Source organism: Crocodylus porosus, unplaced genomic scaffold (assembly GCF_001723895.1).
Source record: "Crocodylus porosus isolate Cpor-Errol unplaced genomic scaffold, CroPor_comp1, whole genome shotgun sequence".
Taxonomy (NCBI): domain Eukaryota; kingdom Metazoa; phylum Chordata; order Crocodylia; family Crocodylidae; genus Crocodylus; species Crocodylus porosus.
In genome coordinates this window covers 123,162,777-123,175,625 of record NW_017728943.1, presented here as the reverse complement: position 1 = coordinate 123,175,625, position 12,849 = coordinate 123,162,777, and the positions used below count along the sequence as shown (strand labels likewise).

The following is a 12,849-nucleotide window of genomic DNA, read 5'->3' as shown; positions in this document are numbered from 1 at the left end:
CTATCCACTCATGCCCTAGAACTACTTGGGCACATGAACCACTGTAAGCCAAGCTAGCAACAGCACTGCCCCTTTAAGGGTGGGAAGGAAATAAAAATACATATCACTCAGGGAGCAGAGCATGAACCCAATGGTCCCATTATGTCAGGGCACATAAAGTCAGAAGCAACAGTCTAAATTTAGACTGGTCACAAGTGCAAAGCAATTATCATAACAATGAACAGGTTAATCACACAATAAGTTTAGACTAGCCACAAGTGAAAAGTAATTATCACACCATAAAAATGACTGGCATAAAAAGAGCCAAGTAACTACAAAGTTAGTGCTGAAAATTTGTAACAACTCTGTAGCTGGTTTTTATCAAGTTTTAATTTGAATGTGTAGCAGGGCCCCATATGAGAGGCATGTGTACTTTGCAGACAGGTCCCACAGTTAAGCCACCACAATGATCACAAAGATAGGTTTAAATGGTAAGTATGCTTGTCCCTTTAAGCCCTGCCTGCAGTGCTGTCATCTCTGATAAGGGCTGTTCCTGCTAACACCATGACTGCTGCTCCACCGGCTGAAGGAGACACACCTGGACTGTGGCACAGATTGTCTTGCTGATCTGAGCTGATCTGTACTGTGCACTTGCCTGGTCCCACACAAGTAGCACAGGAAGCCCTGGTTTGGAAGAAAGGCTGGGAAGAAGCAGAGCTGCTCAGGCTCCGTCTGTGTGGTTCATTGTGAAAGAAGTTTTTATGTAATCATATTTTTAAAAATACTTTAACAGTTAGTTTTATTTATTTGACAGAGAAATTGAAATCTAAACAGGTAAGAAAAAAAATAGTAATGCATTTCTTTTGTCTTCCTCTATCACTGTGGTTCTCCACTGGGGTGCTGCTAAATTCAGAACAGTTTTGGTGGGGCGCCTTGAGTCTTTAAACGTTGAGAACCACTGGTTTAGAGACTAGAGTCAGTCAGGGGAAGTCAGTTTCTTCAGAGTCAGCTGATAAGCTTCACAACAGCAGCCTGGAATTTCTGGGAGAAACCTAAATTTAACATGAGGCTGCTATTAAGTCAGGGACAGGCAGATATTTTGGGTGGAGGGTCGCTTACTGAATTTTGCTAATCCATTGAGGGCTGCATGACAGGCACCCAGGGGCAGATAAATATTAATTTTCTAAATTTTTTAGGGGCCCCGTGGGCCAGCTAGAATGGCCTGGCAGGCCGCATCTGGCCCACGGGCTGCTTTTTGCCCAATCCTGTGCTAAGTGATTTGATTTGTGCTCAGCCAGCTTCATCAAGAAGGGTTTTCTTTGCTGGCCTGCTTTAAAGATAAAAGCAGTGCCCCTGCTGCTTTTCTCTCTTCCTAGCACAAGGTGGGGAGGAGAGACCCACTGCTCCCTTTCTGATTCCCTATGGCTAAAGAAATGGGGTCCTTCCTGGCTGAAGAGTTTTTAGGGGGGGCCACTTTACTTTCTTTTGAACTCTGTCATTAGGTGAGTCTTGTACATCACAGAGACTGTGGTCCTTACACTATAGTCCTTACGCTATAATGGATTGAAACATCACCCTGCATCTTTCTGGCGGAGGCTACCTGTGCTCTATCATTAGGGCACCGTTTCCCAGAGACTAAATTTTTTTATCACATTTCTGGACAGTCCATGCTTGGTTAAAAAGCAGAAAAAAATTAAATTCCAGTTTAAGGCAAATTTGAGTCTCATGTACTTTGACTAGGGAAGTGCTTAGGAAATTAGCAGAGGTCTTTGCAGGATCACTGGCACAGCTTTACGAGCACTCGGGGTGCTCTGGTGTGGTGCCTGATGACTGGAAAAGGACGAATGTGGTCCCTATTTTCAAAAAAGGGAGGATAGAGGACCCAGGAAACTATAGGCCTGTTAGTCTTACCTCAATCCTGGGGAAGCTCTTTGAGAAAATTATCCAGGAGCACATCTGCAAGGGGCCAGCAGGGGAGTTTATGCTTAGGGGCAATCAAGATGGGTTCATTAGAGGCAGGTCCTGTCAGACCAACCTGGTGGCCTTCTATAACCAAGTCACAAAAGCCTTGGACACAGGTGTTGCGCTGGACATAGTCTTCCTGGACTTTAGGAAGGCCTTCAACACTATCTCTTACCCCATCCTCATTAAAAAATTAGGTGCCTGCAGTGTCAATGCCTACACAGCTAGATGGGTCGCAAATTGGCTGGAGGCCTGCATCCAGAGAGTGGTGGTGGATTGGTCATTTTTTACCTGGAGGGATGTGGGCAGTGGGGTTCCCCAGGGCTCAGCCCTCAGGCCCGCGCTGTTCAATATCTTCATTGGTGATTTGGACAAGGGGGTGAAAAGCACCCTGTTCAAGTTTGCACACAACACTGAGTTGTGGGGAGAAGTGAGCGCGCTAGAAGAGAGGGACATGCTACAACTAGATCTCAACTGGTTACTGAGGTGGGCGGATGAGAATAGGATGGGTTTCAATACAGACAAGTGCAAGGTGTTGCACATGCAGAAGAAGAGCCAGCAGCATACCTACAGGCTGGGGAACTCCCTTCTTGTCAGCACAGAGGCAGACAAGGATTTCGGAGTCATTATTGATTCCAGAATGAACATGGGCCACCAATGTGGGGATGCGGTCAAGGAGGCCAACCATACCTTGTCATGCACCCATAGATGCATCACGAGCAGGTCCAAGAAGGTGATTTTCCCCCTGTACAGTAGACTGGTCAGGCCGCAGCTGGAGTACTGTGTCCAGTTCTGGGCGCTGCACTTCAAGAGGGATGTGGACAACATGGAGAGGGTCCAGAGGAGGGCCACTCGCATGATCAGGGAGCAGCAGGGCAGGCCCTATGAGGACAGGCTATGGGACCTGAATCTGTTCAGCCTCCACAAGAGAAGGCTGAGGGGGGATCTGGTGGCCACCTATAAACTTGTCAAGGGGGACCAGGAGGCGATGATGGGAAAGTCCCTGTTCCCCCTGGCACTATCGAGGTAACAAGGAACAACGGCCATAAGTTGACCGAGGGTAGATTCAGCCTATACATCAGAAGTCACTACTTCACAGTCACGCTGGTTAGGAGCTGGAACCAACTTCCTAGGGAAGTGGTGCTCGCTCCTACCCTGGGAGTCTTCAAAAGGAGGCTAGACAACCACCTAACTGGGGTCATTTGACCTCAGCATCCTTTACTGCTCATGGCAGGGGGTCAGACTAGATGATCTGCTTAGGCCCCTTCCAACCCTACCAACTATGAAACTATGACTCTTTCTCTCCTCCTTTCTCAGAGGTGTCATAGGTGATTCACCTCTCACAGCTATATATTTCAGATTATTTTGACCTCTTCCACAAAAAAAGCCCCAAAAGAGGGGTAGGACAGTCTTGTAGGACCTGGCTATGCCAGATGTATTCAGGATAGTACTCTTTCTTGTAAATGAACAACCTAGGTTCCTATTTCTCCTGTACTTATTTATAACTTGAATGGTATAGTTGTTTAGTTGCTGTCTCACAGCCCCATCTTGACAATTTGGGTTATTCCAAATGACTTCAGCCAAGGACTATGGTCTTTGTTTTGAAGTAAGTGACCATTCCTTTTCATATTATTTGTTCTGGCTGGATGTGTTAACCTGCATCTTACTTCCTGTTAGCGTCCCATCTGAATTCCAAGCAATAGAGCTCATATAGTAATTTCATGTTGTCATAATATTTCTCTATCAAATATGAATTATTAATAAGCTAACTGAATATTGACACACTGAAGAAAGTAAAGAAAAGAAAATAATGGGGGGGGAGATTGAAGGAAGTAGGAGAGGGAACATAGATGCAGTTCTTCAAAAGAATAATGTTATTTTTTAAAGTTACTTAACTAACAAAATTAACATGATCATGAGGGTGCAACCATGACATATTGAAGGCAATGGCAAAACTCTCATTGTCTTCTCTAACATGAGGATTTCATCTAGAGCTAAGAATTTGAAGTAAGTTTTGTGAGTGAGCAGTTGTAACATAGATGTTGGGGGAATAGGTTAGCTTGATTATAGCATAATTGATGATTTGGGTATTTAAGCAGATTCTGGAGATTTTATAGATAAAAGATGTAACTTTTATTTAGGAGCCCTATTAGAAAAGAGGAGGGAGAATGTGAGTGGGGAAGGTAAATGAGTGGAATGGGACAAAAAGGCAGATGAAGATAGAACTACAGAGGCACTTTGCTTTTAATGTAAAACGCAAGATCTTGCGTGCAGAATCAGGTGGAGGCTAAGCTGCTGGTTTGAGAATAGGAAAGATGAGAAGAGATACCAAGGGGTGTGGGGGGGAGGGGGCAGACTTAGTGATAAAATCTACTAGGCATGAGAAAAATTAGATCACCATCCAGAATGCAGTGTGCACATAGTATAGAGAATCCCTTAAAGAAAAGGCGAATGATTTTTTTCTATGGGAAGAGTTCAGTAAATCCTTGCATATTGAAATGTTACTTTTATGGATATGAAACCTTTTGCTACAAACATTTGCAGTTATTGGACTTGCTTATCTTTTACAGCAAAATGTGATAAAACAGATCACTTAGATCAAAACAGAGAGAGTCTACAAAATATTTAAATCCTTATTCTTATCTTTTCATTGATTACTATAATGTAACTGTTGCTTTCTTTGACCATCCATAATTTCCTTTTTTCCCCTGGGCAAAATTCTAGCTCCAAGAAGTTCTGTACTGTGGGGAGATAAAAACTTTGTGCTTGGCCCCTTAGTTCATTGTGAGCCTGGATGCAAGACACCCTCCTTCTAGGGAAGTTTGGTTCTGCAGCTGAACTTCACAGCTTGGATCTACCTCAAAGTCTACTTCCCCCACCCCGCCAATTTTTGCACCTATGTTGTGTCATTTTGTCAATTTCTTCTTTCTGCCCTAAATTGACAGGGTTACATTTTGCCCCCATTTCTTGCAGTTGCTGCAAAGTTCCCATCGTCATGCCACTGTAATCTTCACAGGCTTTGACTGTCGTGGGGAGAAATCTCCACCAGAGAGGAGCAAAACACTTAGGATAGTATGGCAGGGGCAGTAGCTAGGAGGGGAAACCCTGTCAGCCTGACTCAGAACTGTTGTGACAGAGCTGTGGGAAAGCCACGGGTAGATCTGGAGGTGGTACTAGCTTTCCATATGGATTGCTTTGAATCACTAATGGAATCACAGGTTTTGAGGGTTGAACCCCTGCTTTTTCTCACCTCTTGACATAAGAATGCCTGAGACAAAGGAGCTCCATGTGGGGAAATCTTACAGCTTTCTCCTCCCCCTGAGCTTGCTTCCAAGTAGCAGCGCATAATGACTTCGAGCTACTCCCACCAGGTTTCCTACTACTCTGAGAATTTCTTACTTAATGACCACAATTCTGTCACGCTGAGATGCTCTTCCTCTCCGGCACTAGTGCCACTGCAGAGCCAGAGGGACAGAAGAGCACAGGTCTTTGGTTCCCTGCGTGATACCCCTTGATGAGAATAAAGATGGAGACCCCAACCCTGAATTCTTTCTTCAGCCAGAGGCCCAGTGAAGCGTATTTTAATGGCATCCTGCCAGCATGACAACTAGGAGGATTTGGTTCAGGATGATCATATTGTTCCTGTGACAACATAAACCAACCATTTCCAATCCCAGCATGTCTCCCAGCTTGAAAATCAATATAGTATCATAGGATGAGGAGTTAAATCCTCTTCATCCTGAACATACAAGGAGTCTGTTGGGTAAATAAACAACTGTGAACATAAACGTTTCATTTTTATTTTTACACTTTTAAGTAGAAAGGAGATGACAGAATAGAGAGTCATAGAAGTTGAACAGTGTTTTGCTTGCTAGGCCCTTGGAGCTCTTCATGACTTTTGATGCCTGACTAAATGTGCACGTGTTTGTGTTCAGGGGGTGGTTTAAAGGCAGGTAGAAAATATTTAGTTGTTGCTTCTACTGCCTGGCTTAATGCTGAGGGGTGAAGACTGTGGGATTGTTTTGCTCCTAACACTTCAGAAATCTTCCATGTAAACTGCAGTCAGCATTAATTAGAGCTGTGCCTGTGATTCCCTTTGAAAGGTACAGTGAACAAATCTAGATGTAAAACAAAATAGCCGCAGCCCCCAAATTTCAAGTGACCTTTGCAACACCCTTTTTCAGCATTTTATTTTCTTTGCTGGCTGCGGGGTTGGTAGCCAGTGGAGAGTAATTGGCTTCATCTAAAAACTGGTAATTGCTGCTTTTAAGAGAGATTGTTGTTTCCGTTTGCTGTATTTCCCTGTGCTTCTTTCTGAGATGACACTGAAAAGCAGGAGAATTGATTAATGAGGCGAAGCAGTGAAGCACTCTATAGGCTTGTTTGTTATATTGGACATGTGTGCATAATGTAAATGCAAATAAACCCATCTTTATTTTATTCATAGTTCTAATGGAAAGTCTGTGTCATGGTCTGAACCAGGTGGAAGACAAGTTCCTAAGGGGCAACACATGTGGCACAGACTCTCAGTGCATGTGAAGAGCCAGGAGTCAGGATGCAATCAGACAGCGGTGATCAAGCCCCTCACTAAAAGCTACCATGGCCAAAGCAAAAGCATGACTTTTTCAGACATCAGCAGTAAGACTCTATACAATGTGGTGGAGGAAGAGGAGAATGAGCCGGTGCACTTCAACCAGCCCAGCAGCCCTTCCATGGTGGTGCACAGACGGGTGATGACGACACCCCCACTCCAGGCAACAGCAGAAGAGACCCACCTGTTCTTACCCGAACAGACCCCCAAAAACCTGCCCCCACAGCAGAAGTCCATTATGGAGCAGCTGCAAGGTGTGGTCAACAAGTTTGCCACTGGCATTCCTGACTTCAACTCTGTTATCCCTGTGCCTAATGCTGGGAATGGAGTGAAGCCCCTCTACCCACCTCCACTGCTGCTCCAGCAGCAGCAGCAGGCACTTCCTCTCCAGATGGCTGCTTTCAGCGAAGAGCCAGTCTCGCCTCCAGCCGAGGAAGCAGAAAGCGAGAAGCTTAAGCTTATTCAGGGATATGTGTATGAGAGGCCAGATAACCCGGAGGATGAGGAGGAAGAGGAAGAGCAGGCAACCAGCAAACTGACTCTCGAAGACTCGCCGGCACTGACGCCCCCATCACCTTTCCGAGATTCAGTGGCTTCAGGCAGTTCTGTGCCCAGCTCCCCCGTGTCAGAGTCAGTGCTCTGCACCCCTCCAGACATGACCTATGCTTCGGTCATTTTGAGAGATTACAAACAGAGCTCATCCACCCTGTAGAATGGGAGGCCCACATCAAGATGTGAACCAGGACAACTTTGGCTGCTGTCAACTCTAAGTTACTTGGGGGGGAAAAAGCACCAACCTATGTGAGAGAGAGCAGAATGTGAAGTCACATATGGTGGGTCAAAAACTGTTTCCTGCACTAAAAAAAAAAGATCCATTTGAGGGCTCAAATTCTTTAGCTATTAAAAATAATAATGGAAGGATTGTATTTTGAGAGAAGGATAAAAAATTCTGACAAAGCACAAACCTAATAACTTCTATAGCAAAAAAAAAATGAATAAACATAAACACACACAACACACTCTCGGCAATGCTTGATTGAAAAGGACTCTTGAAATGCAACCATAAATAAGTCATCAACACATCTCATGGCTGTAAACTTCATCTGGTGCAGGAGCTGGAAGGGCAGAGGGTGGCAGGGAGAGGTGACGGGATCTATGTATAAGATCTTATGGCTTTGTGACTGGAAGAAAGTACACCAATGCGTGTTTGTGGGTGAGCAGCGACAATAACCCCTGGGCACAATTTTAAAAGAGTTCTATTAGAACAATCAGCTCCTCACATTAGATTTTTTCTTGTGCTGATTTTGAAAAGGGGCCAAGATAATTGTGATTTTTACTTTTTGTGATGAAGACTCAAGAGGTCTGGTGGAAAGAGCCTTTGCTGTAGTACTTGTAATGTGCTGAGGACTTTAAAAATCTGCCCTTTTGTGTAAGATTGCAAGCCATGTGGCTAAACTGTTACACTACATTTACTGTAGCAAACCAATATTTACCAACTAACCTTTCATAATACAATATATTTGCCATGTGATTACATTGTTTCTTTGTGTTACTCTGAAAACACATACATGAGAAAAATAATTGTATATTTATAGCGACAATTACTACTTTAAACGAAAGGCAATTCTTTACTGTGGGTCATCAAATTCATTGTAGAAGCAGGAGAGTGAGTGTGTGTTTGTGTCCATGTATGTGTTTGCATAGTATGTGTGAAATGTAGTGTCTAATAAGTGCCACTGGAAGACTGTCTTATAAATATACTATGAATATTTTTATGTTCCTATCATGTTTTATATAGCATTGTTACAAATATACAATAGATATTTGAAGGTTTGTATGCTGTGCTAACACATTTTTCATATACAAGCTAAGACCGTTGTAACTCTTACAATAGGGTACTTTATTTTGCAGATATTTTATGATGTAGACCTATGCTATTGATAACCAGTGCTTTGAGAACTTGCTACTTAAGTGTTTGCAACAACTGTGGTTAACCAAAAAAGAAAAAAAGAAAAAAAAGAGTCTGTTTTAGAAACTTGCACATGCCAGTATTAAATCTATAAAAGCAAGACTGAAAAAGTATTTAGACCATTGCTAGTTTTTTCAGATAGTTAAAAGAAAATCATGTTCAAACAGGAACTTTAATCAGTGCTTAATGTGTAGACTAATATCTGGGTCTATTCAGAATTATCTGTTTGTCTTTCTCTCTCCTACATTTCCTTGTCTTTATTTTGGCATTTTCCCACTCATTAGCACTTTTCCTATTTCATTTCCCTTTCAAAGGTTTATATTCCCATGGGCATTTTGATGTGTTTGTTTTTTCTGTCATTCGTGTCCTCTTCTTGCCCCTGTATATGAGACTAATACAACAAACAAACAAAACCAAAAAATCCCAAATTCCTAACTTAGTAGATGTTCTAAATTCAAATCTAAATGTTGTGGTTTGAGCTGATATATGTGGTTGTTATTATGTATACTATTGTGCCCTGCTTGCATAGGACAGAATGTCAACTGATGTAAATAGTCACAGTTTTGTTGAACTTAGCTGATGGGATGTCCTTTAACTTTTATGCTTTATTTTCTGTAGATATTTTCTGAAGTACCGTATTTTCATGCATATAGTCCGTGGGCTTTTTACAAACTTGATGGATGGCTGCGGGCTATAAAGGGGTGCGGGCTATGCAGAGGCTTTAGAACAGCATAGCCCATCCCCGCCCATCCCTGGCTGCGGGCTGATGTCACGGCGGCGACAGCCCCGATCCCCACTGCCACCTCCCCCCCTCCCAGCTCACAGCTCCTCATCCCTCCCTTCCCCTCCCCTGCATCACTTTTAGATGGCTCCGGCTCCAGCTCTGGCTCCAGCGGCCGTGCCCAACAGAGCCCATGCTTGCAGCCATGCCTTGTGGGGAGGCTGCAGGCAGGCGGTGAGAGTCTTTAAAACAGCCTTTAATGAGCCATCCCTGGCTGCAGGCTGATGTCACAGCGGTGGTGAGGGCCAGCGGGATTGGCTTGAGTGCGGCTGGCGGCAGGGAGCCCTCCCCTCCCCTGCAGCAATTAGCACCATTTGTAGCTGGCTCCGGCTCCGGCAGTCATGCCCAGCAGAGCCTGTACTATCAGGTGTGGGGAATACATGGGTGTGGTCTATACACAGATTATTTTACAAAAATACAATTTTCTGTGGGTTATACATAGGTACGGGTTATATCAGTGTGCGGGCTATATGCACGAAAATACAGTACTCCTTACAGGCCAACGTATTTATCTGTTTCTTTTTCTAAATTCTTTACATTTATATTTGATTTCTTTCCTCTTGTTTCTTTTTAATTAAAACAATCCTGCTGGAAATAATAAATTATTTTCCTAAAAATCAGCTGTTGTTGTTTGTATCTAATTATACAGCCAGTAACAGTAGAAGATTTGGCCAGTACCCAAAATGAGAACTAATATTTAATCCCTACTCTTCCCCCCACACACACTTTTGGTGACTTTCTTTTTCTTTTATTCTGGTTTGTTGCCAGTTCTTATCAACATCTTGATGTGAAAAGTATGAATTGACTTTGCCCAGAGAAAGAATTACTTCTTTGTCAAAGGATTAATATCTCTGCTCTAGGATGAATAAAATCTTCCAGAGGGATTTTGTTTGCTTAAGCCTGGTTTTGTTTTTATTTGTTTAATATGGATAGCTAATTAAAGAAATTGTATAAAAAAATAAACCCTGCAAATTTTTATCTGTTGATGAGTATAGGGGCAAGAGGATTATATTTTCTTATATCTGCTATTAGTGAAGGATGGTTTGTATTGCTTCCAATAGCATACACCATCAATTGTACAGGATTAGCACTTCTGAGGTATGGCTTCTAGTACATGAGATAAATACAAAAAAGGATCTATGGTGAAATGGTAAGTTGCCTTGCTTTACCGACCTAGCTGATTTGAACACATTAAGCACTGACTTTATTACTGCTATTTAATCATAATATCATAAGTAGGAGTTTTCTTGAGATTCCATATATTAGCTCTTAGTTTGTAATCAGTAAGACTGGAAACATACACATACATAATGTTATATCTAAAGGGCAAGGACTCACCTTTGTGTATGTGGTTGTACAAGCTATGAAGCTTCCTGTAAAAGTTATTCCTTTTGGCCTGTCAAATGCTTGATTAAAATTGCCTTTTTGTTGAAATGATCTTGGAAATGCTGTAAAATAAATATTTTCTAATTATTATTTAAAAAAGAAGATTATTACTTTTTGCTTCATGAAATATGTGGAATATTTTTTAACATACATGTCCAGAAATAAACCACCCCCAGGCTTTTAATCTGTGTATTACATGTCACATATTTGTGTGTGAGAGAGTGGAATGACTTCATACATATTGTTTTTGATTAAACTGTAATTTCAAGAGACCTATTCTGATTACTGGTCAAGATCAGGGACACTGGCCATTCTTGAGCCACAGGTTGTAGAGGATATCCAAGTGGGAAAAGGTGGGGAGAATTGCTGGTCCCATGGAATCATTCCATAGTTACATTGTTACATAGTTCCACACCAGTCTCAGGAGCCTGCCCATCCAGACACCGTGACACCCAACTGGGCATATCCAGAATAACAAAAGCCATTGAAACTGGCTCCACAGCACTTAATGGTGGGTACCAGGCCATACTCAAGATTGACTTTCTCTTTTGGACCTGACCTTACCAGCACTTAAGACTGAGAAGGTAGCTCCATTGATTCACATGCTATATACCTGGTAATTAATACTCCACTTCATTGCATAATTTGCGATGAAGTCTTAAACGCACAGGACCACTTGACCAGTAGGAATGACTGATAAAGTGAACCAGGAACTTAATGAGAGAATACATAGTGATCTGCAAAATGTTTCTATCATAAAAGAAATGTTTAGTAATCATAATGAGTAAGTGGCTGTAGGATTAACTAGCCTAATCCTGCTGATCAAGATCTTAACTAGGGGTGGGTGAGTGGGGAACTGGCCACTAACTTGGGAGAGGTGCCAGAATCACCCCCAGGCCCCATGGAGTCCTCACCCTGGCCACAAAAGCAGCCCTAGAGCCTTGATCTTCTAGCAGCCACCTGGTACAGTTAACATCGTGCTGCTGCTGTAACAGTAACAGTTGGGGCAGGCAGACTGTTGCAGCAACAGCAGTTAGGGACTGTTTTTGAGTCCCTGGCATATGTAAGACTCCTGTGCTGCCCTTTCCACACTGGTCTTAGAGCCCCCGGGCTTAATGGCATCTCCCTTCTTCCCCCACCCCCCGCCCCCAACCTGCTCTCCCTCAGCGTTTGCCCAGGTGCAAAACCTGCTTCTTATGCCTCTGCTTCCAGTACTGTGGGATGTGCCACCTTTCCTATATAAGATCCTATATATAGGATCACTCATATACATATCTTCACCCACCACTGGGGATCTAAAGTACTATCTAAAGTCCCTAGCCCCCATTATTAAAAGACTGGGGAACAAAGATTTCATAACACAATCCACTCTCATAAGTTAAGGGGTGGCCAATGGGGGCAGGGAATGAGAGAAATGAGCCTCCTTCCCCGCCCCCCGCCCACATTTTTATCATATGCTTCTGAATAGGTGTGACCTGGAGGCATCACAACACTGTGACTGTTCCCTGAGAGTTCAAGCGTTCTCGTTGTTTTGCACATTTAGCACATAATTCAGTTATCTCTCAAGCCTGAATGCATGTATAAATGTGTCTAAATGCACAAGTGGCCTTTTGGGCTTGTTGATTCCATTGCCATCTGTTACCTGTGCAATGTGGACATGTAGTGTCTGTACTTATACTGCACGTGCTCAGTAGGCTACACACTAGGCAGGTAGCTGTATGGCTTCGCACTCGCATACACTGGAGCAAGTCAAAAACAGGAGGTGAAATAGAACCCTCTCGCTGTTGCTGAGTGGGTAGGTCACTAACCCAGGAAGCAGGAAACCTGTGTAATGTTCCTATACTCTATGCATGCTAAAAATGCTACCTATGTGACTGGGTAGGTGTCATAAAGGGTAGTGGAAGTCCAGCCTTAGTCTCTCTTTTGGTTTCTTGAGGACTTCATAGGAAAGAAAGATGTAAAAGCACCAGAGGAGATAGCTAGTGTCATTTTCAGGTGAGAAACATTACACTGAGGGCATATCTATATGAGACGTATTAATGTGCATTAGCCTAATTTAATGTGCATTAAGGGTGCCTTTCTACATATGCATACCCTTAATACACATTAAAAATGGTGAATTTATGCTAATTGCACCAAAATTTGATACCTGCAGATGCAGGTATCAAATTTAGGTGCAGT

General features: G+C 43.0%; 1 protein-coding gene across 1 annotated transcript in view; it reads left to right on the top strand.

The window, feature by feature from the left end:
- The window catches only part of GRM1 (glutamate metabotropic receptor 1), a 136,604-nt gene extending 125,768 nt beyond the window's left edge, over positions 1-10,836 (top strand). The window contains exon 7 of the mRNA XM_019548632.1: positions 6,389-10,836. Coding sequence (XP_019404177.1) covers positions 6,389-7,244 — 856 coding nt within the window. The 3' untranslated portion in view covers positions 7,245-10,836. The remainder of the gene's footprint in view (positions 1-6,388) is intronic.
- Positions 10,837-12,849: the final 2,013 nt, after the last annotated feature.